The sequence below is a fragment of the Spodoptera frugiperda genome, chromosome 24, assembly GCF_023101765.2.
Source record: "Spodoptera frugiperda isolate SF20-4 chromosome 24, AGI-APGP_CSIRO_Sfru_2.0, whole genome shotgun sequence".
Lineage (NCBI taxonomy): Eukaryota > Metazoa > Arthropoda > Insecta > Lepidoptera > Noctuidae > Spodoptera > Spodoptera frugiperda.
The window spans coordinates 2,997,699-3,025,078 of record NC_064235.1 but is presented as its reverse complement, the minus strand read 5'-3'; the positions used below and the strand labels follow the sequence as shown (position 1 = coordinate 3,025,078).

The window sequence follows — 27,380 nt, the reverse complement described above, 5'->3', positions numbered from 1 at the left end:
TGTTGGTCGAGTTGTTAGGCGAGCGGATGGGGCGAGTGGAATGTGTACTTACTGTTCAAGTTCATGGCGTTTTGAAGTCGCACTTGTGGATTTGAGATTGTTATCTGGATTCGATGCTGTTTGTTTGACTTTATGGGTTTCGACAAGGTCGATTATGGATTGTGATAAAGATATGTTATGTCTTTTATTGGTAAGAAGAGGTAGGCAGAGGCCAATACAGTTTTATCTAGTTATTTGCGAAGCTATTGCCTGTTACCGGATATAATAGGTACCAGACCATCCAAATTTTAATTCTCAATTCAGGATTCGAACCTGATAAATTACTCAAAAGTTGCCACACTGCCAACTACGACCTCAAAGATTCAGTTAAATAACTAACAAAAATGATATCCAAAAACAAATTTGCATAAAATTCTCGTCCAAAATTTCAATACGCGTCAGATTCGTAACTTGCACGCGACTTGCACTTGCCACAAAAAGCTGTCACAAAAGTATTCGAGTAAAAAAAACTGTTCGAACGCGCACCAAACTCCTGATAGCCCCTTATCTCATCTACTACTACGTCAACAGACTGTTCCTGTCTCTTTCCCACTCATTATAGTAACGTAAGTCCGTCTCGCTCGCACGCCGGTGCCTTTCACTCATTCAGTGTTAAGAGGGTTACACACTGTTGGGTTTTGACGTCCAGATTTGACAATGCGTGGCATCGCTGCCCCGCTGTACTTTTTTTTGTTATGCTTTGCATTTACAGCTGATTTAAATGTTTTGTGCGGTGTTGTGTAATTTTGTTGTGTTGGCATATTTTTGCTTTTGAGTTTTTGTTTTAGATACTTGGTTATTTTTACGTTTTTGAGTTTTTTATGGTATAAACCGGTAAACAAGCAGATGGATCGCCTGATGGTAAGCAACAAATGGGTTGCCGGCCTTTGGCGGTTACGAATTTAAGGGTTGTTGGGGATTCGGGGATCGGAGAAACAACTCCAGCGTTGTTTCACGTCCGTTACACTGTTGTATCATAGACCTCCTATTCATAATTGACTTTGCCGTGATAATCACGATTGGCACGTGGTTGAGAGATTGCAATTTTTATAGTTTATCAAAAACGCTGCTACCTTTTCTCTGTTCACATGAGACGTCATGTCGGACAACGTTGTTAACAAACGTTATTTATTTCATTCGAAATTTTACGCTTAATAATCGCCACCTAAAACAAACGACGCAACCGGACAGTGTACAGTCCACTTAACTCATCATTATGTGTGCTGTCTCGCTCCCGCTAATGAATTAAATCAACAACCTCGCTCGCTCCCTCTCGATAGATGATCGTTCCATATTTGAATTTATTTCAAAATTGGAATTTCATTTTTTCTAGGTTTCGTTCAGTGTTTTATCTATGTTTTACTATTTTTTTGTTTTACGTGACGTCACGGCTTTTGAGCCCGCGAAGGGGTAGGCAGAAGTGTACACTGGTATACAAAATAAATATTATGCAATGTAATAACTAGTTTTAAACACATATTAGAGGGTGAACCAAATGAATTAATGATATTACCTCTCTTCTCTTCTCAATCGTACACTCTTGGCAGAGTGGTCGTGGTTGCTTCGATGATACTAAGAGGTTACGTCGTCGGTCTTCTCAGCATCAATATTATAATATTACCGAAATCGTTTAAAAAAAACTAAGAATATCCTGATAATAGCCTGAACAGGTAATAGAACCCTAAACCTTATCTTAGCAGTCTTGCTTTCGGCCTTTTGATTGATTTGGCCCACGATACAAGTAAACTAATACGCATACTACGTACCTTGCCTTACAGGAATCAAACCCACGGCCTTTTACTTAACAGTTACTTATGTCTCAAAATCTCATCACATTCAAACCATCAGTTTATGAGATTAGCAACTTTTCGACACGTCTTTCACCCCTAAAGGGGTAGGCAGAGGTGCACAATTGCACATTACAGCACGTAAGGCCGCTATACAATGTACACCCACTTTTCACAATTTGTGTTATAAGTCCCATGTAATAGGTGGTGAGTGTATTACCATATACCGGGCACAATTAGACTCAGTGCTACTACTGAGAAATTTTCGAAAAACCGAAAAAATGCCCAGTATTACTTTGCCCAACCGAATTGCACCTGAGTCCCCTTGTCCGTCAGTCGCACTTGCGACCACTCGACCAACGAGGCAGTCAGATTAGTGTATCATAGACAAAATATAAATGTCAAGACATTTGACACTATTAGCGGTGTGTCAATAACATGACGATAAGTCTATGATATTTATTATCTGTATTTATCATCTGTTTGTCTATGGACAGTCGTGATTAATGTCATCATAATTATCATATTTGTTTACTATTTATTATACGTTTTTAAGACGCTTATAAGTAATAATGTAAAAAAAATATATATTTAAAGTTATTGAACTTTGTTAGCTAAAAAAAGGCTTCTGTCGACGACTTCGCCTGCGGTATTATCGTGAAATGTAATCCGTGTGATATTCCACACTATAATTTATCTCTGTGCCAAATTTCATCTTGATCCCTTCAGCCGTTTTGACGTGATTGAGTAACAAACATACCCAAAAATTTCGCATGTAACCAAGTATTGTATTGTGAATCTGATTGAAAAAGAGTAACCTATGGAGTTTCTTGCTCGTTCATCTCTAAAGCCGGGTCCAGACGAGTGTAACGTGTAATGTAATCCACCGTGTAATGTAACACGAATTCTTCAGCGCGAGTGTTACATGTAATGCTCGTACTGCCGTCCACACGTAGAATTCGTGTTACATTACACGGTGGATTACATTACACGTTACACTCGTCTGGACCCGGCTTAAAGGAATCTACAATTTGGAACGAGCAAATAGAGCAACTAGAGGACTGATCGACAGACACACATTTTTAATATTATTACATTTGTTTTGACGTTCAAAGTTACCTTCCTGGTCTATTTGAAATAAATCATTTTGACTTTCTGTTAGTGGCATCGCCCGCGGTACCAGAAAAAGTAGTCCATGTGTTATTCCAGTCATTACCTAGAGCTGCTGACTACTTAGCGGGTTTACCGGGGCTCTGGTTCGAAAAGCAAGTGTAGGTACGGGGGTGGTTTTTAGTCAGTAAGAGTCTGACACACCCTGTCGCTTCACCCAAGGCGGGAGAAGTTATTGAATGATATTCACCCCTCAAAAAAAAAGACTATGTCTTTGCCTTGCTTAATAGTCTTTTCCTCAATTAACGGACTATACAACACCAAAACAATGATTAAATTCGGACCAGTAGTTCCAGAGTTTCGACCGTTCAAACAGTCTTCATCAGCTTGTTGTATTATAAGTAAAGAAAGATAGATAGATGTACGAAACGATTGACTCGGTCGGACAATGGTGGGAAAGTTAGAAAGTACGCTTCATGACGCTTGACTGACTGTGTGCTAACGCTGACTTCGTTTTCAGACAGACTCGATTTATTTCTAGACTTATTTTAGGCTGGAAATGACAGTTACCTAAGTGTGGGAGAGCCGTGCTTCGGCACTGTTGAGCCGGCTCGACCGGAGTGATACCACGGCCTCACAGAAAACCGACGTGAAACAACGCTTGCGTTGTGTGAGTGAGGTTACTGGAGGTCTAAATAAATACCCAACTTCAGAATCTTCCCAATCCCTGATTGCTCAACAACCCTTAAATTCCTAACCCCCAAAAGGCCGGCAACGCACTTGTAACGCCTCTGGTGTTTCAAGTGTCCAAGATTGCTTACCATCAGGTGATACGTCTGCTCGTTTACCGGCTTATTCCATAAAGAAAGATACATGTTATACAGTACAACGTCGTGAAACAACGCTTGCGTTCTCTGCAGTCGTATGAGGTTACTAGAGGGCTTATCCTCGCCCTCAAATGGAGATCTCTAAAAGGCCACCAACAGACTTGGTTTAGCGGGTGTCCATGGGCGGTGCTGATTGCTTACCATCAGTTAATTCGTCTGCTCATTAACCGCCTCGTGTCATAAAATAGACTCTCCTTAACTATGACAAACCTATTCTATGCTACATAGCTTAGTATCAGTGGAAACGGTCACATAGTTTCACAGGTTAGTTATTACATCTTCGTAGCATAACTACATAGCACATCTCAGGTAGAAACCCGAAGCTCTTAGTAATTTTGGAATTAAAACATTAAGTATCAGCACTTGTTTTGATCCATAGATTTCAATTTTAGTGCGCTGTGTACCTTAAAAATATTAGTTATGATAACAGTTTTACTATTATAAGTATTTATGTCCTGTAAGGTAACAAACTTACAAGTATTTTTTTAAGAATCCATTATCCAGTATGACAAATAAGTATGAACGCTCATGACTACATTAAATAAAAAATAATTCACAAATAACGATTGATGCTAAAATAATCATTGTAGTTCAACAACAACAAAAGAAAAATAAGTTTTATTTACTATTTAACTCAACAAACAAACATGTCTTACTCAATCAAAATAGCGAAATAGATTTATCAATCTCCATTATCGTTCGACCTTACGCGGAATCACCTTGATATCGCCAAAACTAGTATCTAGTATCCCATTGTAAATTACACAGCCAATGTGATTGACCTAACTATAACCAGTTTAAATTAATCATTTTGACATAATCTAATCGTGTATCCGAAACATGGCGTCGCGAGCCGAGCGCGCCCGAAGCGCTCACGGAAACGCCCGAACGTTGACAGTCCGTCAGCCATCACCACGACACACTTTGGCTATGTATTTTACATAGGTGCAGTACTCCGCCGCGCCGGTAACTAGCCAGTGTGCATTCGAATAGTATTTTCTATTTTTTTCAATCGATATTCCTACTTTGATAATGTTTACAAGTGAATCGGTAATATCGGTATCGGTAAAGTTTATTTGTGTTCCATTCTCGCTGTGAGACGGACGTCTAGAGCGCGATGTGTTGTCGTTTAGTTTTCCATCCCGATTTTCTTTTCGACACACGTGTATATGAGTTTACGTATACTGAAGTGAAGTCATTGACTCGGCGTGACACACATTCTGGTTGACGGAACTGCAAGAAGCGTCGGCTCGTCCATAGACTCTGTAAAATCGTATTGTTTTACCAACGTTCTAGTGTAGTGTGCGTTGTTTGGTGTCGTTATCACTGTATCTAGATAAGCCGTCAAGGCAACATCCTTGGGTTCGCGATTCGACAATTGTGTGAATTGTTTTTTTCATAATTCCGCTTTTACAATGAACGTTTTTGTTTGTACTCGTCTGTCTGACAGACGTCCTTGCTTTTCGGACGATGATCACTTGTTACAATGTAAATAATGGACAATTTGTCTAACAACTGGTTTCACGTAATTTCCACTGAATCGCTATGTATGTCAGATCTAATCTAAATGTAAATATGACCTAGATCCTAACTACAGACGAGTACAAACTGAAAAAAATATAGAACCCGTGAAATTTCCGAAATAATTTTCCAAATCGAATCGTAAAACTTTCTCAAGCGTTCAAACTAGGTTAGACTTAGACGTCGTAGCGTCATGTCATGGCTGCAAAAAATAAAAAAAAAGAGAAAAAAAAGCTACACGTCACAGAACGACGTGACGTTCGACGCGCCATATTCGAAATTATTCAAATTTCCCGAAACAATCGCAGGGAAGATGCGCGCGTTTCACGGACACGTTTGCATTATATTTATAGACGCTTGTGTTTGATTTGTACAGCGCCGTAGTTTACCTACATATCTACCGTCGCGGAATGTACATTATATACCATCTTGCACTATGTACTGCGGATACAACAATATAAGCGCTCTCTGTGTGCGTGCCACCGTAATGAACGTTTCTATGTGCTAAGAAACAGTAAAAAGTATGGCGCGAACGCTACGAACGGCAACGTCGCGTGCGTTCCGAGGCCGCCGCGGTGAAAACAATAGTCTTTTTATTATTTAATTTTACTTGAATATTGTTATTTTAAATGTACAGTCGACTTTAAAATAATGTGTTTCGTTAATTAGTACTGATTCGCATTCGGAAACTGGTTTTTCTATCACGTAAACATCGAACGCCGGTATGCAGTGTTATGAAATTCAATACACACTTTCTTGCTCAAAGATCGATACTAAACGCGTCATCGGTTCCTCTGGCGATATTTTCAAACGTTAAATTACTAAACCACATTCGGTATTGGAAAGGAATCAATATATCGATGATAAAAAAATAAACAAAGCCAACGAAAATAGTCCGGTGGGATGAAAAAAAAAATATAGTAACCGATGTTGACCTTTTCCAACGCGTCTCGCTAGTAGCGCGGCCAGCTGACGCGACGTTGCCGCACTTCCTCCCGTACCCTGAACCGTTCACGCTTATCGCCTTTACTGCCACGCGATTAGGCCCATATTCGCGTGGCAACGTTAAGTATATAAAGGATTTAGGACGTTTCACGGTACTGACACTTCCCGCGCGAAAAATTTGAAATGCTTTTATCAGTCGTAGTCGGTGATGCGCGCCGTGTAGTTAACTCTACGATATTTACTCCGTGTTCTATAGTTTTGTTTTATTTCGTTTCTTTTTAAGGTTTTACGTGCAATATTATAATATAAATGTGAAGTGTTTTGTATTTAAATTTAAATAGTTTTATAAATTATACAAGTTTACATAAACCAAAGTGCCCAAAGTTATATTATAGACTTTATATTACATAGTGTTTACGAAATACCTATTTATTATTAAAATAAAACTAGTTATTTAAATTAACTTAATCTAAAAAAGAGTGTAAATAAAAGTGAGAAACCAAAAAAAGTGAGGGAAAATCTCAAGAAAATCCAAGTCGAAGTACCAGGAGCGCAGAGTTGTGAAAGAGTTCACCGCACCGTAGCCGTACAAGTGTACAAGTGACGCTGTGACGCGATGATGGCGCGGTGACAAAGTGGCCTACATGCCGGTGGCGCTGGGCTCGCTCGGCGGCGAGGGCGAGTACCGCGAGTACGGCCACCATCTCTCGCCGCACCACCCCTCACACATACAGTACCATGAGTACGCGCCGCCGCCGCCGCCGCCGATATACCACCCCATCCCGGACCCCTATTTTAGGTAAATCTCTTGCCGAATTATTGCCGCCTAGTACATTTGGTAGCATAGATTGGGTATGTTGACTGATTTTGATGGAGTTGTATCAAAGTTACACATATGTACCATGAATATGGGAACACCAGCCCATCCCGGACTTCTATTTTAGGTAAATCTCTTAACGAATTATTGCCGCCTAGTACTTTTGCTAGCATAGATTGGGTATATTGACTGATTTTGATGGAGTTCTATCAAAGTTACCATGAATATGTATGGGAACACCAGCCCATCCCGGACTCCTATTTTATGTAAATCTCTTCACGAATTATTGACGCCTAGTACTTTTGGTAGGATAGACAAACCGTTAACTGTGTATATTGACTGATTTTGATGGAGTTGTATCAAAGTTACACATACCATGAATATGGGAAGCGGCGCCGATATACCACCCCATCCCGGACCCCTATTTTAGGTAAATCTCTTCACGAATTATTGCCGCCTAGTACTTTTGGTAGCATAGAGAAACCTTAACTTGGGTATATTGACTGATTTTGATGGATTCCTATCAAAGTTACACATACCATGAATATGGGAACACCAGCCCATCCCGGACTCCTATTTTAGGTAAATCTCTTCCAGAGCTATTGGCGCCTAGTACTTTTGGTAGGATAGACAAACCGTTAACAGACAGACAGACGTTAGACAACCGTTAGTTTTATGTAAGTTACAAGGTGTAGTTTCGGTTCGATTTCCAAGCCAGGCAAACTGGGTCCAAATATTTTATTAGTACGTTAATGATATGGAGCCCGTTAAATATCCCACAGTGCGCAACAGTTTAATTTTAACCTAGAAAATTTATCCTTGCTTGAATTCATGTGCTCAATGAAAAATCTTTTATTTTGTAAGCAACCTCAATTTCTTGGTTACTGAAACAAACTCCAAAAACTTTGACCTTCAAAGTCAAGGTTAAAGTCAAAATTATTTATTTCAAATAGACCGGGAAGCCACTTTTGAATGTCAAAGCAAATAATAACAATTTAAAAAAAATCTGTCTGTCAGTCAATTCTTTAGTGAAATTATTTGCTACTAGCTTTTGCCCGCGACTTCGTCCGCGTGGTTGGTGGTCAAAATTAAAACGCCTTCTACCCTTTTTATTCGCTATAGGTAAGCCTATGTTCTTTCGTTCCCCATTAAGTGTCTAAATACAAAGTTTCACTGTTACAACTTTAAAAATGACGAATTTCCATATGATCATTCATCCCCTATTTTTACCCACTCTCCCCTATGTTACAGTTTTAAAAATGGCGAATTTCCATATGACCATTCATCCCCTATTTACCCACTCTCCTATTTTTTTGCAATAAAAAGTAGTCTATGTTGTTTATTCTATCTCTGTACCAAATTTCATCAAAATGTTCGGTTTACTGGTTTAGGCGTAACGGCGTAAGCGTAACAGACAGACAGACAGAGTTACTTTCGCATTTAAAAACAATATGAGCCTCGCGGGTACCTTACTCATAGATCTAAACACCCCTCTCCCGCACGCGCACCCCTGGCCTTGGCGACGTCCACTTCGCAACGGGCCGTGCAGCAGAAATCGTAATATTTTAATTTGACCACAACTTCAAAACCAAACGTCCAATTTTAATCATTTAAGGACCAAATATTATCAACATAAACTGTACTTATTGATGAAATAATTTATTTTGATAAGGATTAATAGCATGAGTAAAATAAACGCGTTTAAATGTAGTCCAAAAAAATCAAGATTTTTAAATAAAAATGTGGTTGTTGTGCCTCACTCGACATAGATAGGTATAGTGTGTCGCGGACTTTTTTGTAGATATTTATAAGATCTACAATTAACTTTAACATTTTATGGTTCTATCTTTTGTAGTTTAGGCAGCGTACGCAAAATAAGTAACTTCTTTGGTTGTTTTTTTTCAGTTTGTGTCCGAAAAATCCAAATATCTCACGGAACCCTATTTTTTTCCAAAATAAAATATAGCCTATGTTACTCGTGGATAATGTAGCTTTCGAATGGTGAAAGAATTTTTAAAATCGGTCCAGTAGTTTTTGAGCCTATTCGTTACAACCAAACAAACAAACAAAGTTTTCCTCTTTATAATATTAGTGTAGACAAGAAATACCCAGTCTAGCTAAAATATAAGCAAGCAAGAAATAAATAAATGTATGTCCCAGATGTATGAATGTGATGGAAACTAAAGAAGTATGTAAGAATCATAATCTCTGTAGTTTCTGCTCTGACTCTCCAGGACGCCCTCTACCGGCTTTTACTATTAATATCTTTGTAACATCTCTTAAATCTTAAAACATCTCATAGTTACCAGCCTGGAACTGTTCTACTGAACAAAAACCTCTTTTTTATGGTATAAGCCGGTAAACGAGCAGACGGATCACCTGATGATAAGCAATCGCCGCCGCCCATGGACACTTGAAACACCAGAGGCGTTGCAAGTGCGTTGTCGGCCTTTTAGGGGTTAGAATTTTAAGTGTTGTTGGGGAGTCGGGGATTGGGAAGATTTAGTAATTTGGCATCCGGTAACCTCACTCACACAGCGCAAGCGTTGTTTCACGTCGGTTTTTTGTGAGGCCGTGGCATCACTCCGGTCGAGAAGCATGGCTCTCCCATACTTAAAACACGGGAGAAGGAATTACCATTAATCACCATGCTTGCTGAAGCCAGTTTAACAAATTCAAACTTACAATTTGAAATTATAAGCCCAGGTTTCCTCACGATGTTTTCCTACACCGTTGGTCATTGGTGTCTAAATAAACTTAGAAACTACCTACGTACCTACGTATAACTTGGAAAAAGTTAGCAAAAATCTTGTGAATACGATTGTTTTTCTCATTCCGGAAAGTAAGGCTTCAGGGTGACGTAATTATTACATCAGAACAATTTGTTTGTCGAACGGATATCTATAGAAAAATATATTTGTAGGTCAAACTGTCTGGGTTTCAAGACGGTATCATATCTTAGTACTAAGACATCAGCATGTCTCATTTATTTTTCTTTTAAAAACGTTGTTCCGCACTAGGATTGTCTCCTGTGTCGTGGGAGCGTTTACAAATATACAAGTTCACATACACATGACACCCAGACCCGAAACAACGATTTGTGGATAATTCAAAGAGTTGCTTCGGGAGGGAATCGAACCCGCTACACGTTGCGCGACTGCCGGTTGCTCAGCCACCGCGCCAACCCAGCAGTAAAATAATATAATACATTGGTAATAATACACAGTCCACTGCTGGACTATGAGCCTTCTCTACATAAGAGGGGTTTGCCATAATCACACTAAAACTAAAAAATTACTACCTTCTACCAGCTTTCTCGTGGGATAACAAGTATCCTATGTGTTATTCCAGACCATAATCTATCCGTATTCCAAATTTCATCTCGATCTTGTTAGCCGTTTTGACGTGATTGAGTAACAAACATACATACAAACAAAGTTTCGCATTTATAATATTAGTCAGATAAGATAAATGGGAAAGTTTATTTGTCTGGATGTTTGTCCGTCAATCACTCTGAAATTAGTGGACGGATTTTGATGAAATTTAGTGTACAGACAGGTTATGAGCTGACTCGGGTAATATGATATGGCTTTTTTGACCAACGAGAATGCGAAAGGAGCTGCTGGTAGAAGGTACTATCCTATAATAATATCTCAGTATAAAAGGTTCATGATTATTAGCGAGCGCTGCTGTCCAGTAAAAATTCCCGACATTAATCTAACCATGTTTCAAATTTCATTTCGATCCCTTCAGCCATTTTGATGTGATTGAGTATCAAATATACCCACAAACACAAACCCATAAACATTCGTATTTTAATATTAGTAAGTAAGGTTTTATTTATTAAAGAAGGGCCAAATTAAAAGTACCCTTAACCGACTGATGAATGTTGATGAACCGAAGTGTGTAAGATTCGTAGCAATTGGCGTTCCGTAGTATCTGCCTACCATGTGAGACAGGCATGGGGTTATACAGGGCGTCCCGTAAGTCGACGTCTAAATGACATCAGATGATCGGCAAGGTTCCAACTGTTATCAGAAAAATTTAAAAAAAATATGCGTGTGTTGCCGGCCTTTTGGGGGTTAGGTTAGGTTAGGGTTGTTGGGGAATCAGGGATTGGGAAGATTGAGAAGGGGGGGAATTGGGCCTCCGGTAACCTGACTCACATAATGCAACACAACGCAAGCGTTGTTTCACGACGGTTTTCTGCTCGGCCGTGGTATCACTCTGGTCGAGCCGGCCCATTCGTGCCGAAGCATGGCTCTCCCACACTTAAAATATTTATATTTTGTACTAATTGTATGTTTTTCATTGATTTCAGGCGGCACGCTCCTTACTTCGGACAACCAGACTACAGAGTTTATGAACTGAATAAGCGGTTACAACAGAGGACAGAGGTAAGACTCCTTTTCCTAATCCTAGTTAGGTAGGGGGTTTTTTAAGGAGGGGAAATCCAATGACATCTCCCTTGGGCGAGGCGAGAAAGAGTGTCAGACTCTTACTGACGAAAAACCACCCTGTTCCTACTCCTGCTTTTCGAGCCGGAGCCGTCGGAGATCAGTAATTAGGTAGAGTAAGAGGGTGCCTTTCCACCAGAGATGTGCTATGCTACGTTGCTGTAGATGCGTTTGGCTTCCACCAATCATATTCATTGGTACACATAGCTTAACACTGGCGGAAACGGACTCAGCTAAGCTATGTTTTTCATATGGAAAGATGCGTCCTATAGATGGCTTCCTTACTATCGATACATGGTATACTTGAGCTGGTACCTTCCTCGCACAGTTACATAGCTTAGTATCAGTGCAAACAGTCACATAGTTACACAGCTTAGCTATTACATCTTCGTAGCATAGCTACATAGCACATTTGGACTAGGCAAATTCGATTTAAGATTTTACCAATAAATTATATTTAATCAAGCAATTTAATTGTTTTGAATCAAATGTGTTTTTAGCGCAATAAATATGGACATAAGCATTGATTTTTGACGAAAATAATTATGGTTGTTAAAGTCAATTAAATGTAATTTTCACACTGTTATGAACTTTAGGCAGACTGGCTGAACGCTTCAATTAAGTTATTATTAATAGTTGAAATTAACTAACTATTTATTACATAAGCATCACCATATTATTATCACCTAAACGTCCACGACCCGTACACACTTTGGAACGCACCTAGCTTCACTGACAGACAGACAGACTAACTTTCAATACAATTTGACATTTCAAAAGTGCCTTATTATGGATTACTTGAAATAAATCCACTGACCAACTTTAAGAGTGACAGTCCTCTCGCCTCACCCAGGGCCGGAGAAAACATTTGATATTTTTCCCCCCTCAAAAATTGCTCTAAACTTAAACTTTTAGCTATCCATAATGTTTATTAATCTCCTCTACACAAGATGGATTTGCCATGATTTCCTCCGCGCTTGGCCAAGAGGGTTGAGAGTTGAGATTGAGGGTTGAGATCGTGGCTTATCAGAAAACGCTGTTGCCTAGTCTTTGTCAAATGTGTAGTTAGATCCTTGATCGACTCACGACACCCATAGCAAGAGAAGCGGTGGCGGAAAAATTTACCATAATATAAAAAATGTACTAGGAGATCATGAATACTAAAGAGTTGTTCGTTCAACATAAGATGGATTTGCCATAATCTCCACGCTTGGTAAGTGGGCTAGAGATCGCGGCTTATAAGAAAACCTGCTGGTCTTTGTCAAATGTGTAGTTAGATGCTTAGTCGACTCACGACACCCCCGGCAAGAGTAGCGATGGTGAAAAAAGTTGCCTGTACCCTTCCAAAGTGAGATTCCTATGGAGAAGTGGCGAGCAAGAAACTCCATAGGTTACTTTTTCAATCGGATTCACAAACAATACTTGGTTACATTGTTGTCCGATCTGCTTGTCAACTATGTGAGGGTTAGATCCTTGATGGACTCACAATCGACACCCACGGCAAGAGTAGCGGTGGTGAAAAATATATTCTAATAGAAAAAAAAAGTACTAGGAGATCATGAATACTAAAGAGTTGTTCGTTAACATTTCAGGACTCAGATAACCTGTGGTGGGACGCGTTCGCGACAGAGTTCTTCGAGGACGACGCGACGCTCACACTCACCTTCTGTTTAGAAGATGGACCTAAGAGATACAGTAAGTATTTTTACCTATTACCCCCCTCTTTCCAATCTTCCCCCATCCCCGATTCCCCAACAAGCCTTAAATTCCTAACCCCCAAAATGGTATATGGGCGGCGACGATTGCTTACCATCAGGTGATCATCTGCTCAAAACTTCTACATAGGCCAGTTGGAAGCAGGTCTGCATACCTGCATCTTATTCACATTTAATGTTAAATTGATTTGTTAATGCATAATATTATATTATATAATATGAATAGCCTACTGCCACTGCTGACTAAAGGCCTCTTCTCACACGGTGAAGGTTTGAGCATTAATCGCCACGCTTGCTCAAGGAGGGTTGGTAATTTCAAACTTATTCCTTTACCGTTAGTCAGTTGTGTCTAAATAATTTCAGAAAGTACCTACATACAGTATGGAGATCACTCATATGACTTAAATGACAATACAAGTATAATTTAATTATAACATTGTGAATGAAGACACCCACACTAGTGAATAGGTTGTTCATGGGCAGACGTGCTACTTCACCACTTACCACCAGGCGAGATAGCGGCCAAACGTCGATCCAACAAATATAAACTCGTTCACATAAGCATAACACAAGAATATTTCGACGAAAACCGAAAATTAAACAATTGAAATTTTCAAACTTAAATACATAATAAAATTACAAACAGTCAAACCATTACAACGGTTTTGATGGGGCTTAGTATTATTAGGCTATATGGAAAAGGAATAAATAAATAATAAATAATGTAGTATAAAATTCTGCTCATATTTCAGCTTCATATTTCTTCACCACAGAAGAGCTGTATTTGTAAAGAGTGTTCAAATTAGCTCAAAGAGAAAAATGCACTTTTTGGCTTACCTACTGGGCCTATTTTTCTCATTTTTCGTATATTGTCAGCCAAGATGATAACAAATATGTGGTTTAAATTAAGTCATAAGAGGTTCCCCATACGGTATAACTCGGAAAAAGTCACATTGGTACTTGCCTCTTACATGCAATAAAACCAATACTAATCTCCATTTATCTTTCAACTTCCAGCGATAGGCAGGACGCTGATACCCCGGTACTTTCGCAGTATATACGAGGGGGGCGTCTCGGAGCTGTACTACACGATGCGCCAGCCCAAGGAATCGTTTCACAACACGAGCATAACGCTCGACTGCGACCACTGTACCATGGTCACGCATCACGGGAAACCTATGTTCACTAAAGTAAGTGGTTTGTTAACTAAAAATCACGTAAATTAATGGAGAAAAGCTCTACTAGTTTCGAGTCACAGAGGGACTCTTTATCATGAGCAGCGTGCACAGACGCGGCGACGTCGCGCAGTCGCCTAGTGTCGTAGGATTTTCTCCAATAATGTACGTAAATTAACCGTAATTTTAGCTAATTTAGTATGTCTCACGATTCACGATGGCTATTATAAAAGTATTTTGTGTTAATTATTATGTTATCGGCTTACTCACGTAATGTTTTGACGAGGAACTCGACTAGTTTTCAAACATTACGTGAGTAAGCCGATAACATAATAATTAATTTAGTATGTCTCACGAAAGTTACAATAAAATCATGTTTTGTTATCTCTATAACTAGCTACTTCCGCGCGGTTTCACCCGCTCTGCTTGGCTTCTATTGGTCATAGCGAGATGTTTTATAGCCTATAACTTGTCTCGATAATTGCACTATCCAATACACAAAGAATAATTCAAATCAGACCAATAGTTCCGGAGATTAGCGCGTTTAAACAAACAAACTTCAGATTTATAATATTTTTATAGACAATATCATTTTTGACGTTTCGAAAAAAGTCTAGTCTAAGAAAACTTGCGTATTTGTTTCAAAATTTAATATTTTATTATTTTGGGCTTGTAATTGGCTGAACAATACCTATGTTCATTGTTATCATTTATATTTTTTTTTATGTATTAGCTGTAAATCTTCCATGACTTATTCATTAATTAACACTGTATCGTCCCTTAGGTATGCACAGAAGGGCGTCTAATCCTGGAGTTCACGTTCGACGACCTGATGCGCATCAAGACGTGGCACCTGGCCGTGCGCGCGCACCGCGAGCTGATCCCGCGCGCCGCCGTGCACCCGCCCGACCACGCCGCGCTCGACGCGCTCGCCAAGAACATCACGCGCCAGGGCATCACCAACTCCACGCTTAATTATTTACGGGTACGTTACGGTGACATATTTATTTAAACAGTATACACAAGCCCTGTAGTCTACTACGGGTTGTAGATAGGAAGCAATCAGCGTTGTCTGTAGACACCCGGAACGTTAGTTAGTTATTTTAAAGTCCTCTAGGTTATTTTCTTTTTCTGTCACTTGGACTGTATATTAGTTTTACATTGTTCTCACATAGCTGAAGTAATCGAAACAATGTAACCAAGTATTGTATTGTGAATCTGATTGAAAAAGAGTAACCTATGGAGTTTCTTGCTCGTTCTTCTCCATAGGAATCTACAATTTGGAACGAGCAAATAGAGCAACTAGAGGACTGACCGACAGACAGACGTTATTAATATTATTATATTTGCTTTGACGTTCAAAAGTGCCTTCCTGGTTTATTTGAAATACAGTAGAAGCTCCTTATTCGCGGGGTATGCGTTCCGTAAATATGCCGCGAATAGAGAAACCGTGAATATGGAATGGTAATTTGTATGGGGTTATAGGGGATACGTTCCTAGATGACGAAATTAAGAAGCAAATAGTAGATAAAAAAAAATGTTTAATTGAACTTTCTGATCATACAGATTGCCTGATGATAATATTATTATCATCAGGTTTAGGTAACACTAGGTTTAGGCAGAAGTCACAATCTAGACGTAGCTGTAATAAGGTCTATTTTATTTTTTTATCCTTCTACTGACGCGTTGACAAAGGATAGCGAATGTATTTTTTTAGGTTACGCACCGATTTTTCGATTCGATCCGCGAATAAAGAAATCTTAGACCGCGAATATAGGAATTGGATCGCATTTTGCAATCCGCGAATGAAGGAAGCGGGAATAAGGAGCTTCTACTGTATAAACAAGGCCTGTAGTCTACTACGGGTTGTAGATAGGAAGCAATCAGCGTTGTCTGTAGACACACGGAACGCTAGAGGAGTTATAATAGGGATGATGACGGGGTATGAAAATTAAGAATCTATTTATGCCCGAATACTCAAACGCTACTCAATTTTAAGACTCTCTCAAACGTAGTTCTGTCACTATCGATTCTTTATAAAATGACAGAGATAGCACGATATTTAAGTACAACTTAAAATTGAGTAGCGTTTGAATATTCGGGCGTTAGTCTGTCAGTTAGGTAATGAAATAATATTAGACACGTATTTTTTATACTTATACCTAGACAAAACGAATCAAAGTTTAGGAGTAAAAGTAAGAGCAAATACGTCATTTCTACGTATAAAATGTACTTAGAAATGACGTCACGCGATATTTCAAATTGATATACCGTTGAAAGTATATGTTTCCGTGAGCTAAATAAAAAAAATGTGTCTAGTATTTTCAAATAATCTACAAGGCGGACATTCAAATAAAAGTAACATTAGAACATGAGACGGGATATTTACCATGTTTATTTATGTCTATGAGTTTCCAATATTATGATAAAAAAAATATCAAATAAAAGTTAGTCATCTATCCTATTATGACATAGTAATGAATAGTTATACTTATAATAATTATGTTAACATGATATTCTCTATCCTATTAAGAAAAAGTAATGAATAGTTATACTTATAACAATTATATTAACTAAATATTCCTGTGCCCCCCAGTTATGCGTGATCCTGGAGCCAATGCAGGAGTTGATGTCGCGCCACAAGGCGTACGCGCTGTCGCCGCGCGACTGCCTCAAGACCACGCTGTTCCAGAAGTGGCAGCGGATGGTGGCGCCCCCTGGTGAGTACAATGCGCAACTTATTCTAGACGTTTTAGCTTTTAACACACGTTACTTATACGTTACGTTTACGTTACGTACGCGCTGTCGCCGCGCGACTGCCTCAAGACCACGCTGTTCCAGAAGTGGCAGCGGATGGTGGCGCCCCCTGGTGAGTACAATGCGCTACTTATTTTAGACGTTTTAGCTATTAACACACGTTACGTTTACGTTACGTACGCGCTGTCGCCGCGCGACTGCCTCAAGACCACGCTGTTCCAGAAGTGGCAGCGGATGGTGGCGCCCCCTGGTGAGTACAATGCGCTACTTATTTTAGACGTTTTAGCTATTAACACACGTTACGTTTACGTTACGTACGCGCTGTCGCCGCGCGACTGCCTCAAGACCACGCTGTTCCAGAAGTGGCAGCGGATGGTGGCGCCCCTGGTGAGTACAATGCGCTACTTATTTTAGACGTTTTAGCTATTAACACACGTTACGTTTACGTTACGTACGCGCTGTCGCCGCGCGACTGCCTCAAGACCACGCTGTTCCAGAAGTGGCAGCGGATGGTGGCGCCGCCTGGTGAGTACAATGCGCAACGTATTTTAGACGTTTTTAGCTTTTAACACACGTTACGTTTACGTTACGTACGCGCTGTCGCCGCGCGACTGCCTCAAGACCACGCTGTTCCAGAAGTGGCAGCGGATGGTGGCGCCGCCTGGTGAGTACAATAAAACAACATATTCTAGACGTTTTAGCTTTTAACACACGTTACGTTTACGTTACGTACGCGCTGTCGCCGCGCGACTGCCTCAAGACCACGCTGTTCCAGAAGTGGCAGCGGATGGTGGCGCCCCCTGGTGAGTTCAATGAGCAACTTATTCTAGACGTTTTAGCTTTTAACACACGTTACGTTTACGTTACGTACGCGCTGTCGCCGCGCGACTGCCTCAAGACCACGCTGTTCCAGAAGTGGCAGCGGATGGTGGCGCCCCCTGGTGAGTACAATGCGCAACTTATTCTAGACGTTTTAGATTTTATGTGATTAGATTGGAGTTCTGTCCTATGTTTTTTATTCTGTTTTCTTCAAGTTATTATTTCATATACACATCACACCCAGACCCGGAACAACAATTTGTGGATTACACAGAGTTGTTGCGTTATTTTTATCTATATATTTATTTTGATAATTATGTTATTTGTTTGTTTTTATTTTATTTGTATTTGTTTTATTCCGTCCATTTTTGTTTCCATTGTATTTTTCTGATTCCTAACTAATTATTATTTAATCGTTATTTAAGCCTGTTTTTTATGTTTAAGTTTACGTGCAAAGTTGTGTGTTATGTGTGTACATCTGTTAGAGCTATAAAATTAAAAGCAGATAAATTAAAATAAATATATTTTTATGTATATTGTACTAGTGACACGTTGTCCCGATTCCCGATCCGATTCCCGGGTCGGGTGAAGTATCATTGAGCTTTTTTCATTTTCGAAAAATTCTCAGTAGTAGCAAGGAATCTGGAATTGTGGCCATAGGCTCACCCCCGATTACATGGGACTTATAACACAAATGGTGAAAAGTGTGTGTACATTGTATAGCGGCATTACGTGCCGTAATATGCACCTCTGCCTATGCCTTCGGGGATAAAAGGCGTGACGTTGTAGAGAGAGTACAGATCAGATGTTTTACATTTTATATTCTACTAAGTAGCAGAAAGTTCGAGTTAAGAATTGAATTGTAATACCAAATAAGTAACCCGCTGTATGTTGGTGTTCCAGAGTCGCAGCGGCCGGCCAGCAAGCGCCGCAAGCGCAAGGGTAGCGGCGGCCCCAACGCCGCGCCGCCCGCGCCCGCCAAGAAACGATCGCCCGGACCTAACTTCAGTCTCGCCTCGCAGGTACCGTATTCTCAACTATTTCTTGTATTCTTGTTGTTAATTGAATTATACACACACCCATTCGCACACACAGTTTCCTGGTGACAGTTAATAACCTGGGCGTCTTCAAGGCCCGAGTGAAACAGTAACTTACGTTAGTGGAGGATTTGCATTCAACAGTTTGCTGATGACAGTTACAGGTCTAACCGACTTCAAAAAAGGAGGTACTCAGTTTGACCTGTATGTATGTTGGTACGCGATTATCTCGCGTTTGGCTGAAGCGATTTTAGTATTTTAGTAGCATATTATTTTTTCAGACTTAGGAGAAGATGTTAGGCATATTACCCAACCTAAATAAATGGATATCCGCACTCTAACTTTAAAAAACGGTTCCCTTTTTTTAAATAAATTTTATTTATGGTATAGATCGGTAAATGACACGGTTCACCTAATGGTAAGCAATTGACGCTGCCCATAAATACACGGAGCACTAAAACAGCTACAAGGCGTTAGTTTTTAGAGAGAAGGAAGTATCGGGCTTCCGGTAACCTAACTTACGTATTTGTTATCTAATCATGACGAATTTTGGTGAAAAAGTTACTGAATTAAATTACTGACAGTTTTTATCCCATGAATGTGAGCAAAACCACTGACAAAACCTAGTACATAATACATAGTTTTTTTAGTGACTAATTTTTATTTTAATATACGTCCTGTAGATTATTTTAAAATATTAGACAGCTGATCGCGTTTGCGTTAGCACTTAGCTGACAGGAGGATTTGCCTTCAACAGTACCATTAGTATGAGTTTGCTTTACGTTTAAAGTAATCGACAGGAGAGCAAATTAAACTAACTAAAGCAAACTCATACTAAGAGTACTATTTTTTACAGGCAGTCAAAGACATACTAATATTGTTCTATCTCCCCCAGGATGTAATGGTGGTAGGAGAGCCATCTCTAATGGGCGGAGAGTTCGGAGACGAGGACGAGCGCCTGATCACGCGACTGGAGAACACGCAGTACGAGGGAGCAGACGACTGGAGCGCGCCCCCCCCTGCCTCGCCCGCCAAGACTCCGCCCAACCACTGACACCCCACCCTGCCACCCTGCCCCGCGCCCTGACCGTACTCCACCCTGTAACCTAGGTTAGGTCTTTTATATGTCTAGAAACATCTTAGAAAGGAATCTAAGCGTTCATATGTCTACAGATGTCCTAAAAAAGAATTTAAGCGTTCAAAATCAAAATTAAAAAATAGGCTCACCCCCTATTACATGGGACTTGTAACACAAATGGTGAAATGTTGGTGTACATATGTCTACTAATGTCTTAGAAAGGAATCTAAGCGTTCAAAATCAAAATTAAAAAATAGACTCACCCCCTATTACATGGGACTTATAACAATCTAAGCGTTCAAAATCAAAATTAAAAATAGACTCACCCCCTATTACATGGGACTTATAACAATCTAAGCGTTCAAAATCAAAATTAAAAAATAGGCTCACCCCAAAATTAATACATTACATGGGACTTATAACAATCTAAGCGTTCAAAATCAGAATTAAAAAATAGACTCACCCCGGTATTACATGGGACCTATAACAATCTAAGCGTTCAAAATCAAAATTAAACAATAGGCCCCTATTACATGGGACTTATAACACAAATGGTGAAAAGTGCGTGTACATTGTATAGCGGCATTACGTGCCGTAATGTGCACCTCTGCCTACCCCTTCGGCGATAAAAGGCGTGACGTTGTTTTTAAAATCAAAATTATTTCAATTAGACCAACAATTTAAAGCAAATATTGATGTATTGTAAGTCTTTGACTGCCAATAGAAAACTGTTGTAGGCAAATCCTCCGCTAACGTCGGTCACCGGTGACCACCACGGCGTTCAATGTGTTAAAAATGTCAGTCTGTCCGTCAAAACAGTTGCTTTGCCATCTAATTGGTTTTACAATGTCCCTAGTAATAGGAATTATTTCTCTTTCTATGAACATTTTGCCTCAATACTATGATTGTCTCCTGTTTTGTGCGTACGTTTACAAACAAAACAATCTATTATGTTCCAATCAGAGATTTAAACATTTTGTTTATAGTTCAATTTGTGTGAAAACGTTGCCCCACACTAGGATTGTCTCCTGTGTCGTGGGTGCGTTTACAAACATACAATGTTTTGCAAAGCTTTGGCTAGCGCAGGTCGCTTTTCATAGCATTTAATTGTGTTTAAAATTCCTGTTTTACGGGAATTTGTTCCTAAAAAACGTATTTCTAAATGATAATTTTGGCAAAAAAACAATATTCCCTAATGCTACATGTCACACAGCTTGCTACGCGCAGTAGTTACAGCTGTGTACAGTCTGTCTTTCACAGATAAATAAAGAATTTTATATCGAAAACAAATTATATATTAAAGTATAGACATATAAACGATCTTACCTCAACACACCTTGGTCCCGACTTCGATTCCCAGGTCGGGCAAGGTTTAAAGGTTATAGTTGTGTGTGGATTGCTATATAGGTGTATATCACATGGCGTGGTGTTTTATATAGTCCGATGTATCTGTTCCAATGAAAGAGATGGATATATGTGAGAAAGGGATGCCGAGATGCTAAACAATTTGTATGTCAGTGGTAGAGAATTATATCGCACACCTAGTAATATATTTGCACATTTACGGTTTTCATAGTTTACCTGACTTGTTTAGTTTTTAGTTTACTGTCCAATGAACCGTCGTTTTACGTGCGTGAGGGGGGAACTACAATAATGGTATAATGACACTTACGACCTTTCTCGATGAATATGGAAATAAATAGATTAATATGCACTTTGAAACACTTAAACCATATAAAATCAACCAATATATTACTAGGTGATGTGGTAACGCAGTTTCACTCGCTGCTCGGCTCCTATTGAGAGTAGCGTGATGTTTTATAGCCTTCCTCGATACACCGTAGTTCCGGAGATGAGTGCATTCAAACAAACAAACTTTGAAGTTTTATGATATGTTATTTTCTACCGCTGCCATACAATTTGTTTGTATAATGTAGATAAATACGTGTCTTTCTATTAAGAAATATCATAAACGTGTAGGTCCAAATAGCGAATAAACGAAATTTTACTAAATATAGACTTTAAAGAACGATATTAATTGATTAAGTTGTGCGGTAACTAAATACTAGAATGCTACTCGATTTTAAGACGCTATCGATCATATTCAAAGTTAAAGTCAAAATTATTTATTTCAAATAGATAGGGAAGGCACTTTTGAACGTCAAAGCAAATATTACAATATAAAAAATAAAAACGACACTCGACTAACGACTGCCTTGTTGGTCGAGTGGTTGCAAGTGCGACTGCCGGGCAAGGCGTTTCGGGCTCGATTCTCGGGTTCAGCGAATTATTGCTGGGATTTTTTTCGGTATTTCGAGAATTTCTCAGTAGTAGCACGGCAATAGGCTCACCCCCTATTACATGGGACTTATAACATGAATTGTGAAATGTGGGTGTACATTGTACAGTGGCATTACGTGCCGTAATGTGCACCTCTGCCTACCCCTTCGGGGATAAAAGGCGTGACATTAATTTAAAATTGAGTAGCATTTCAGTATTTAATCTTTACTCACATAACTGTTAGACGAAAAGAATGCTCAAATCACGCATACAGTTCAAGGTTTATGGGCTCCCGTCGCAGCTCGAAACCAGTCGAGCCTCCTCGAACAGTTACGTGAGTAAACCGTACAACTTGATTAATGAAAGGAGTAAAGTTCACTTTTCTTTGGTTTATTATTATATTACAATATTGTTATTACATAATATGTATTTATTTTCGAGAAAACATTTTTTTCAATGTTAAGAAATTCAGGAATGGATTTTTTAGGCATGTTTTTTAAGAAACTGACATGAACTTTTGTATTGTCAGTCAAGTTATTTAGTATACATTTAAAGTAATCGAAACGAGAGCGCGTTCGGCGCTCTGATTTGCCGGCTCGAATAAACCAACCAATAAGGTACCCTTAGTATGAGTTTGCTTTACGTTAAACGAAAACGAAATGAGAGTGCGTTTGGCGCTCTGATTGGGCGGTGCGAATAAACCAACCAATCCGAGCGGCGAACGCGCTCTCGTTTCGATTTCGTTAAACAAATAACTCACTTATACTAAGCCCTTTGTTCCCTTAGTATGAGTTTGCTTTACGTTTAAAGTAATTGAAATTGGCCATTCTGATTGGCCGGGTCAAAGAAACCAACTAATCAGAGCGCCGAAAGAGGTCTCGTTTCGATCTCGTTAAATGAAAAACCAACTCGTTCTTTTAGCTCTTTGATTGGTTGGTTCTTTGGAGCCGACCAATGAGAGCCGAGCGCTTCGTTTCTATTACTTTAAACGTACTAAGGGTAAACGTACTAAGGGTAAACGTACTAAAAGTGCGTACAAACTCATACTAAGGGAACTGTTAAGAAAAACAAAGCTAGATTCAGTACAGACAGCAACCATTGGTTGTCTAGCGCCGACTGAGTTACAAAAGATATGGCTTCGTTACAAAGCGTACAATTTACTATAACAATAGCTACTGTCTCTGTACTGAATCTGTCTTTATTTATTTACCCTGTATACTAAATAACTTGGCTGATTTATATATTACTGAATTTTGTAAAGAAATATCAACAAATAAATTATTAAATTAATTATTGTGTTATCGGCTTACTCACGTAACTGTTTGACGAGGAACTCGACTAGTTTCAAGCCATGCTAGAGGCGCCGATAACACAATAATTAATTTAGTATGTCTCACGAAAGTTACAATAAAATAAATTATTGTTTTGTATAAATAAATAAATATGTATTTCTAATATGTTTAGAGTGAAAATTTGACATATTTTTTGTTAATATGTAATAAAAATATAAAAATGTATCTTATATCACTACATAGTATAAAACAAAGTCGCTTTCTCTGTCCCTATGTCCCTTTGTATGCTTAAATCTTTAAAACTACGCAACGGATTTTGATGCGGGTTTTTTAATAGATAGAGTGATTCAAGAGGAAAGTTTATATGTATAATACATGCGCAATATATCACCATTGCACCCATGCGAAGCTGGGGCGGGTCGCTAGTATTGAAATAATTTGACAAACAAACAAACTTTCCCATTAATATTAGTTAGAATTTGAACTAAAAATAATAATAAAACTAAGTTTTGTTTTGAAAAATGTCAAATTTTCACTTTAAATCTGATTTCTAAGTACCAGGAATGCATATGTATAAAGGAGATTGTCATAAAGACTAAGAAACATAAGTGTTTAAGCAAAAATCAACCCTAAAACTTAGCTCATAAGACTTGTTTTACAATTTGTTACTATTTATGTTATTCCAAAGTGAACTTTAATTAAAGATAAAGATAGAATTGATATTTCTTCGGTATGAATGCATTGGAACAAAGGGATTTGGACTGTAATGTATGTAATATAGAGTTGAGAATGGCTTGCGGAGCGGTTGTCAGGAGATGAGCGATGACACACGGATAAATGAACGGGCACACACGGAAAATGTCAACAAAGTATAAATAAATCAATAAATATAGGCCTTTATGGATAAATTATCATTATGACTTTTATTTTTTTTTACTCCTTTTCCCTTAAAATCCTTTCTTTTTTATGGTATAAACTGGTAAACGAGCAGATCACCTGATGGTAAGCAATCGCCGCCGCACATGGACACCCGAAACACCAGAGGCGTTACAAGTGCGTTGCCGGTGCGAATAATAGAACTAATCAGGGCGCCGCTCTCGTTACAATCTCATTCAACGTAAAACAAACACGTAAGGGTCAATTTATGCTAGCGCAAAGTCGAAGCGTGTTTCCAAAAAATACGCGCGACTGCGCGCGAATGTGCTTTTTAACCTTTTGAACGCCACGGACGTTTATAGACGTCTAACGAAATCGTGCCAAACACGCCACCGACGTCTATAGACGTCAAGAAAACGACATTTTTTAAATACAAAATAAATATACTAAATTAAGTTTTCTGTGTTTCTTTTTCCTATTATTTCAAACTACTTTAGTGAAATATTGTAAATTGACACAAAGATATATTCATTATTTGAATTCACAAGAAAAAACAATCGTCAAATATTGCTAATCGAAATCCGTAAAAGTGTGTATTTCCCCACGCCACAGACGTCAAGACACGTCAGCTAGTGATGGGTAGGTAAGGTAACTTATATTCCAAATTTATGAAATATTTTATTGAAAGTAGCTTACTATTACTTTGACAATTACTTTTTACTGACAAATATTCGTATCTGAATATTCCTAATGTATAATATTTAAAAAAATGTGGAAAAGAACTTATAATTGATATCCTTAAATCGATAGTTTACTGTCCACTCTCGCGCATCCCTATGTAAGAGCTCATAGACAGTTACCTGTACGCCACAGACGGGAATGGACGTCAAGCGGTGACGTCATTAGCGCTACGGGAGTCTGCTAGTGCTTTACTACATTGTCTTTCCATATATTTATTTAAAACACTCTAAAATTATATTTTTAAACATTACTTATAAAAATAAAAAACAAAATAACATTTAAAAATATAAAAATAGGAGCCGACCAGTAGCGGGAGCATGGTCCAAGCTACCGGTGGTTAGGGCTCCAAAGACAGAAACCTCCTCACAATACGTGCCGTTTCGAGGAGTACTGCCTTCTGCATCAGGCCCTTGATCCATCCGCCCAACCCCAGCCTCCTAAGGTGGTTGTCGAGGCTGTTGGGTATTAAACCGTTGGCCGACACGACTATCGGCACAACGAATCCACATTCCACATGTCGACAACCTCGTGAGCCAAGTCAAGATATTTTATTTGTTTATCTTTTTCAGCTTTCACGAGGTTCTCGTCATGAGGGATGGTGATATCGATTATTATCGTGCGGCGCGCTTGTCGGTCTATCACCACTATATCAGGTTTATTGGCTACAATAGTCCTGTCAGTGATGATAGATCGATCCCAGTACAACGTGATATGGCCGTTTTCGAGAACTGGATCGGGCGCATACTTGTTTACTACATTTATTATTATGATCGGTGGTAATATTAAAATTTGAACAGCAAAAGGACTTGGATGACATAAGTTTGCCAAGTTTCGAAGAATCCGACTAATAATTATATGTAAAATGATTAAATTGTTTTAAATAATAAAATATTATTATTTTTTATGTACCACAATATCACATGATCACATCCCTACTCGCATGCGAGAAAGTTGTCAAAAGTCGTGCCAGCCACGCCAGAGACGTGTCTTCACGTCGGCGGATGACGTCACGAACCAGATTAGTGATGTACCTTATTATATTATTGATTTATTCGTTTGTAGTTCTAATGTTTGCTTTTAGGTTGCTTAGAACTTAGTAACTGCTGTTTAATGATAGTATGATACCAAATAGGGTCAAGTTAAATAAAATACCAATGCAACGAATAATATTTATTTAAAAAATATAGAACGAAAAGCACGGATTCATTGGTTATCGATAACTTTTCGTTAAGATGTTGGAATCACTATTTTTTTTGTAGGTTTTTGTACTGAATTTGTGGCTTGGCGTAGAAGGGGCGCCGATGTGTTTACGCTCTGGCGTTCAAAAGGTTAAAATCTCAGCAATAATGTGTATCTTACGCTGTGAAGTTAAGGTGGAATTTGTTATGTTCAGTTTTGGAAAGACGCTTCGATGCGCTTCGACTCTGCGCTAGTATAAATCGACCGTAACGCTAGGAAGTTGGGTATCCTCTGGAGGGTGAGACGGTACTTCACACCGAAACAACTGCTGAGCCTGTACCAAGCGCAGGTTCGGTCATGTATGGAGTACTGTTCTCACTTTTGGGACGGCTCGGCCAAATACCAGCTGGATGCGCTCGAACACATTGAAAGGCGTGCCAAGAAGCTCATCAATGATGATGCGCTTGTGGAGGCCCGGCTTCAAAGCTTTGAACATAGGCGCAAGGTCGCAAGCCTTTCCGTTTTTTACCGGATACATTTCGGAGAGTGTGCGGGGGAATTGCACAACTTGATTCCTCCTAGTCCTTTCCATCATCGAACCACAAGACAATCGGCGAAGCGCCACCGTTTCATAGTACATATCCCACCCACTCGCACGAAGCGCTTCGCTTCAAGCTTTCTTGTGCGAACTGCTAGGGAGTGGAACTCCTTGCCGGAGTCTGTGTTTCCTGATGGGTATAACCTGGGTGTCTTCAAGGCCCGAGTGAATAGGTTGCTTATGGGCAGACGTGCTCCATCGTAGGCCGCATCATCACTTACCATCAGGCAATAGCAATAGAGAGCTTACGTTTTATTATGAAACTAGCGG

At 39.2% G+C, this 27,380-nt stretch overlaps 4 protein-coding genes across 15 annotated transcripts in view; 2 read left to right on the top strand and 2 right to left on the bottom strand.

Moving 5' to 3' along the window:
- LOC118279015 (programmed cell death protein 4) overlaps positions 1 to 3,779 on the top strand; it is a 102,783-nt gene extending 99,004 nt beyond the window's left edge. Inside the window, exon 11 of the transcript XR_007706848.1 lies at positions 3,764 to 3,779. The gene's annotated coding sequence lies outside the window, so the exon portion shown is untranslated. The remainder of the gene's footprint in view (positions 1 to 3,763) is intronic.
- Positions 1 to 20,228, top strand: part of LOC118279014 (LIM domain-binding protein 2) — a 52,401-nt gene extending 32,173 nt beyond the window's left edge. For 2 of the 6 annotated variants that reach the window (XM_050703653.1, XM_050703654.1), the window contains exons 3-9: positions 11,428 to 11,503; positions 13,156 to 13,258; positions 14,296 to 14,468; positions 15,238 to 15,438; positions 17,050 to 17,173; positions 18,933 to 19,051; positions 19,962 to 20,228. In XM_050703653.1, coding sequence (XP_050559610.1) covers positions 11,428 to 11,503; positions 13,156 to 13,258; positions 14,296 to 14,468; positions 15,238 to 15,438; positions 17,050 to 17,173; positions 18,933 to 19,051; positions 19,962 to 20,120 — 955 coding nt within the window. In that variant the 3' untranslated portion in view covers positions 20,121 to 20,228. Of the gene's footprint in view, positions 1 to 4,730; positions 5,089 to 5,289; positions 7,089 to 11,427; positions 11,504 to 13,155; positions 13,259 to 14,295; positions 14,469 to 15,237; positions 15,439 to 17,049; positions 17,174 to 18,932; positions 19,052 to 19,961 lie in introns of those variants that run through there. The other 4 variants (XM_050703657.1, XM_050703656.1, XM_050703658.1 and 1 more) reach the window with 4 other exon arrangements.
- Positions 1 to 27,380, bottom strand: part of LOC118278720 (alpha-centractin) — an 800,945-nt gene that overhangs the window by 218,417 nt on the left and 555,148 nt on the right. The window lies entirely within an intron of this gene.
- Positions 1 to 27,380, bottom strand: part of LOC118279032 (synaptic vesicular amine transporter) — a 418,685-nt gene that overhangs the window by 218,417 nt on the left and 172,888 nt on the right. The window lies entirely within an intron of this gene.